The sequence below is a fragment of the Vigna unguiculata genome, chromosome 5, assembly GCF_037176805.1.
Source record: "Vigna unguiculata cultivar grain cowpea cultivar isolate G323 ecotype 2 chromosome 5, ASM3717680v1, whole genome shotgun sequence".
Classification (NCBI taxonomy): Eukaryota; Viridiplantae; Streptophyta; class Magnoliopsida; order Fabales; family Fabaceae; genus Vigna; species Vigna unguiculata.
In genome coordinates this window covers 47,560,158-47,565,816 of record NC_140796.1, presented here as the reverse complement: position 1 = coordinate 47,565,816, position 5,659 = coordinate 47,560,158, and the positions used below count along the sequence as shown (strand labels likewise).

The 5,659-nt window shown below is 27.5% G+C and overlaps 1 protein-coding gene across 1 annotated transcript; it reads left to right on the top strand.

Moving 5' to 3' along the window:
* Positions 1 to 3,788: 3,788 nt before the first annotated feature.
* Positions 3,789 to 4,891, top strand: LOC114184715 (transcription factor bHLH162-like). The gene is made up of 3 exons (XM_028072026.2): positions 3,789 to 3,942; positions 4,113 to 4,442; positions 4,546 to 4,891. The coding sequence occupies exons 1-3, from the start codon at positions 3,808 to 3,810 to the stop codon at positions 4,729 to 4,731; spliced, it is 651 nt and encodes a 216-aa protein (XP_027927827.2). The 5' UTR covers positions 3,789 to 3,807; the 3' UTR covers positions 4,732 to 4,891.
* Positions 4,892 to 5,659: the final 768 nt, after the last annotated feature.

Here is a 5,659-nt window from a genome sequence, read left to right as displayed (position 1 = left end):
TACTGCTCCAATTATATTTGTTCACAATTTCATATTTTTAAATGCTAGAATGTTGCTTAATTATATTTGAATTATTTGAATGTTTAATTAATTTGATTGTCAAGTTATATATATGTTGATACTTTAATCTTTAACTATAATCTTTATAGTAAATTACTCAAGTAACCGTCTTATAAACAATTTTTTCTAAATTAGCATGAAAAAAATGTATAGTTTTTTTTTTATTTATATTTTGTTGAATAACATGACAGAAAATTTGTAATATTAGTCATGCTTTCTTAAATTAATGAATACTTTTTTGGAAATAATTCTTCATATATTGGTGGTGAGCATGATCAAAACATTGATTTTTGATTTTACTATGATTGTCATCTCATGGGTTACTTAAAAATTTATTTAAATATTTGAATAATAAAAAAAAAATTTAGGTGGGTTGGTGAGCCAACCCACTTAACCCACTAACCCGTGGTGGGTTGAGCCGGACTACAAAATTTCTGGCTCACCAGAAAGTGAGCCGGGTTGGGTTCACTCATTTTGAACCCGGCTCGTGGTGAGCCAACCCGTATGAGCCGGGTTGGCTCACTTTGACATGTCTAGGTAAATAGATGAAATTACACTACAATAATGGTCGTGAAAAGTTCAGACATCTTCTGTGGTCCACAAACTTTACATCAAACTTGAGAATGAGATTACTTTAGATTCTGCACAAGATTTTCAAACACTTCACAACAAAAGAAATCACAACAAGAATAAAGACAAAGACTCAACTAAAGAAGTAACATTCAAACCAGATCAACAAAACAATAATAAACCCATGGAATATGTCTTACCCTACATATAGAAAATGAGTAACCCTTGATCAATGGATTATTGTGTAAAAACAAGACAAGAAACACGCATAACAACACTGTAGATCAATTTGGCCAAGAATAAAAAGGCAGAAAAACACTACAATAAGTTTTGAAGGATTTATTATCTCATTGGAGGATTTAGAGCCAAGATTTAACAAAGAATTCTATGAAATGATCAACCATGTGTACAACAACAACAAACAAAGGTTAAAATGAAAAATCAAATAGACAAAGAGAGAAAAAATTATTTATTTTGTTTAATAAAACATAAACTTTTTTATTTTAAAGTAATTAAATATTTTTTCTTTTTGGATTTGTAAACATATTTTAGAAAATGTGGATTTTTAGATTCAAATTTATAAAATTTCAACGAGCATTGTCTTTCATATTCAAATGTGAGTCTTTGAATTAGTTACAGAGAATTTGGCCACGATTATTTTGTTTAAGAGTTTGAATATCTGAATCAGTTTTTTGGAACGTTGAAATAAGTGTCAAAAGAGTATCTTCCGTGAAAGTTCCTTTAGGCCATGTTTGTTTTGTTTCGAATGATGACGGCAACAAGCAGATTTACGAGTGCAGAAGAAAAAAAACAAACAAATCACCAAATTCAAAACAATTTTTAAACTTTTTTGCGATAAATTAGGAAGAAAATTGTAAAAATAAAACGTTTCAAATAATTGATTATGCATAATGTTTCTAATTTTCTATTAATATTTTTATTTTTATTTATTTATATTGTTATATATTTATTTTTCAATTATTTTTAATAAGTAATTGTTTATGTAACATCCTAGTTTAATATATTTATAATACTAATTTGAACTATTACAAATTAGATGTTAATCATAAACCAGAACAATAACTTACAATATATGTATTTAATAAAGATACAATATGTATTTAAAGTTATTCATGAATGTCAATAATACATCTTTAATAATATATCTTTCATAATAAATAAAGTCTTTTAACAGAGAAAAATTATAAAATATAACACTATATATGTATCATTTATTCAGACTGTCAAGCAATCTCACTAATTTTCAATCTTCCTCCTATCTTTATTATCTTTTATTCACATATAATTACGAAAGTTGCTTTCCAATAATATTTTGAATAGTGCATGTAGGGTTGAAAAACAGTGAGATTATTTAATGTTCAAATAAAATATAAATGATACATATGTATATAATTTTGTATTTTATAATTTTTTTATTGAAAAATTTAATATTATAAAAAATGCATAATTCATATTCACGAAGTATTGTAAATACATATTATATATTTATGTAATGATCTATCGATTAATACTTAATACGTACAAGTTCAGGATGTTAGAGTTTATCAGTATCCTTTGTAAGTGACAGTTTTTTAAATTTAAATTTTTTAAAATTAAAATAATTATTTATGATAAAAGAAGTTACGTAAAAATAAATAAAAATTATCTATAATAAAGTTATACAAAATATTTATATTAATTTTTATAATTAAACTTTATATTTTTTGTTATCATAAAAAATAAATACATGCACTATAATAAATAAATAATTAAAAAGATATAATATAATTAAAATATCAATAAAAATTATAAGATAATTCATTTTTAATCATGTCCATTATATTTTATTATAAATTTTCCATTTAAATCTATTTCCTTTCCCCTCAGACTAAACAATCCTATTATAATCACTCAATCTAAACCAACAATTAAACAATACTGAATTCAGATTATAATAGCCATGATTTATGCATAGATAGAAGTAACATCAACCTTTAGTTACTTACATACAGAATAATGTCATGCATACATCTCGCCTGTAACTATAAGATTTATTTTCTTATAAGGTTTTTGCGGTGCTGTGAAAAATAAATAATATTTTTGGACAACCTTCTTTTAATAAAATCCCTTTTTGAAGATGAAACTAAAAATAGTTAATTAATTTTTTTCTAGATATAAGAGTACAACAATATCCATTTTTTAAGATCTAAATGATTAATGTTTTTAAAAACTTATCTGGAATAAATTTGTAAACTTACAATAAAATCTTTAAATAAAAAATAATTAGTCTTAATTTCTAAACTAAATATTATTAGTATATATATATATATATATATATATATATTTAATTTAAAAATATTACTAGTAAGTATAAATTGGTTAAATAATTTTGTAGTCCTTTAACTTAAATGTTAAATTATAGTTATTTTTGTTTTAAATTTTGATATATTTTAATTTCTAAATTTAAAAAATGAATAAAAATAAAGAGGTATACTTATTTTAATCAAATTATCTTAAAAATTTTGAAATCTTAAATACATTTCAAATTAACCTAATCTGTTTACTCTTAAAACATTATAACTCAAATGTCATATGCTTAACAAGTAAAAAAAATTAATATTATTAGTTAAAAGATTTTCATTCATTCATTTTTAAAATTTAGAAAATAAATTAATATTAACAAAATTTAAATTCAGATCAAAATTTAAAAAATAAAAATATATTTAACCTGTAACATTTTTTAGGGTTGTACGTTCACCGGTGTGACATTGTTGAACACGATGAAAAGGAGAGATTATTGCGGTGGAAGTTAGGGGAAGGTACCTAGCCACAGTAGCCAGAGTAGGAGGGAGGACCTACAGCAGTCATAGTTTCATCAAAATGAGATGCACAACACTGACTTTAGGTGTGAATTCAAACACTTTAACACAGCCGAAAAACAAGCCCCGCATCACGCCTACCAAAAATAGTGATGTCTGTTAAGTGACGATAGGTTTCTATTCCGGTCTCGCGTCTCATACCTCTAACATCGGACTCACTCATCACCATTAGGGTGTGTGAGTGTCGCCAAATCCTATCATCAATGTAATATCTTTTACTATAAATACAAAACCAACTAAGCATATCTTCTCACAATCCTAATTTCTAAATTTAAAATCTCAAGATCATTGTTGCCACATGGATCAGCAGCAACAGGAAAGTCAACCTTCTTCAACCAGAGTCGAAAGGAAGATCGTAGAGAAAAACAGGCGAAGCCAAATGAAGAATCTTTATTCTGAACTCAACTCTCTTCTCCCTAGTTATAATCCCAAGGTCTCTTCTTTCTCTCTCTATATGCATGGGAGGAAATAAATCATGTGTACTTTCTTCTTTTGTTTAATCATGCATCCATAAAACCTGAATTTTTTTTTATATTATGGGATGAAATTACTGTGATGAATATATATACTGATATGATGCAGTTTTTTGTTGAATGAACTCAGCAAGTGGTGGCGGTGCCCGATCAAATAGATGAGGCAACGGAGTATATCAAAAGGCTGGAAGAAAAAGTTAAGATGGCGAAGGAGAAGAAAGAAAGGTTAATGGAAAGTAAGAGAACTGAAAGTGGTTTTCAAGCAGGAGGAAGCCAAAAACCGCCAAAAATGGAGATTCATGAAAAGGGTTCTGTGCTTCAAGTCTTTCTAACATGTGGGGTCGATTACCACTTTGTTTTCTGTGAAATTATCAGAATATTGCATGAAGAGAATGTTGAGGTAATCGCTACCAGTTCTACACATGTTGGAGATTCAGTGATTCACGTTGTGCACGGAGAGGTTAGTATATATCTGTGTCTTAATTGTTAAAAAAGAAAATGGATTAGCACAAAAGCATGAAGAAATCTATAACCATTTTTCTCTCTTTGGTTACTTTATGTAGGTTGGGCAATCTATGATCCATTCTGGAGTTAGCAAAGTGAGTGAGAAGCTGAAATTGTTCGTAAATGGATCAATCTGTAATGAAGAAATGGAGGCTGGAAGGTTATGGGATTCAGAAGTTGGAACTACTCTTCCATGGCTGCTTCTAGATCCAACCCTAGATAATGCCTTACCACCAAATCCTTAGTAAAATTGAAACCAAGAACAAACAACATAAATTTATGTGTGCAGAAATTAAGGTATAATCGCGTTCGGCCTCTGATACGTGCAAGAAAAAAAAGAGCACAATTGCATGTAATTTCCATAAAAAGAAAATGGTATTATGTTGTTACCAGTCGCATTATTTCATTAGTGTATTTCTTTATTATACAAACTGATTATAATAAGTGTTACTTCATTTTGTCCAAAATAAGAAATAAAGTTCTATTGTTTTGATAATAAGGGTCGAGATCAATTGGTGGGTAAAATTTTAAAAATTTAATATTTTTTTACCTGACAAAAACAAATATTAAACAAAAATAATTAAATTTGTTTTAACTCATCTATAATTAGAAATGTCAAAAAAAGTCGTACCTGCATAATCCGTGGATAAAATCACAACGGATCATAAATGGATTTGACCATAGATTTCCGCAAGTAACGGATACGGGTATCTTTTATACCACTTGTTAATGGGACGGGGACGAGTATCATGATATTTGTACCCGTGGATACTCGTACCCGTTATCCTCTAATCTAAATTAAGAAAAAATTATTAAAACATTAACACATTGATTTTGAATGGGTTATTTTTTATCAATTGGTTTTAAAAATCTCCGTTTATTTGTAAATTGTCATTCAACACTATTTAAATGGGTCATTTTCACTTTGTTTGAAATTTATAAATATTATATATGTATTTTATTTTTATTTGAATTTATGGTTAAAATTTGTTATTAAAGATTAAAATTTTCTTGTGTAGATACCTACGGGTACCCGTGAATATACGTGGATACTAAAAAAATATAGATACAGATATGGGGCGAATGTTTATCTAGCGAGTAGGGTACGGAGGAGTTACTACCCATATCATACCCGTCCCGTTGACATCCATATCTACACTCTATACAAAAGAA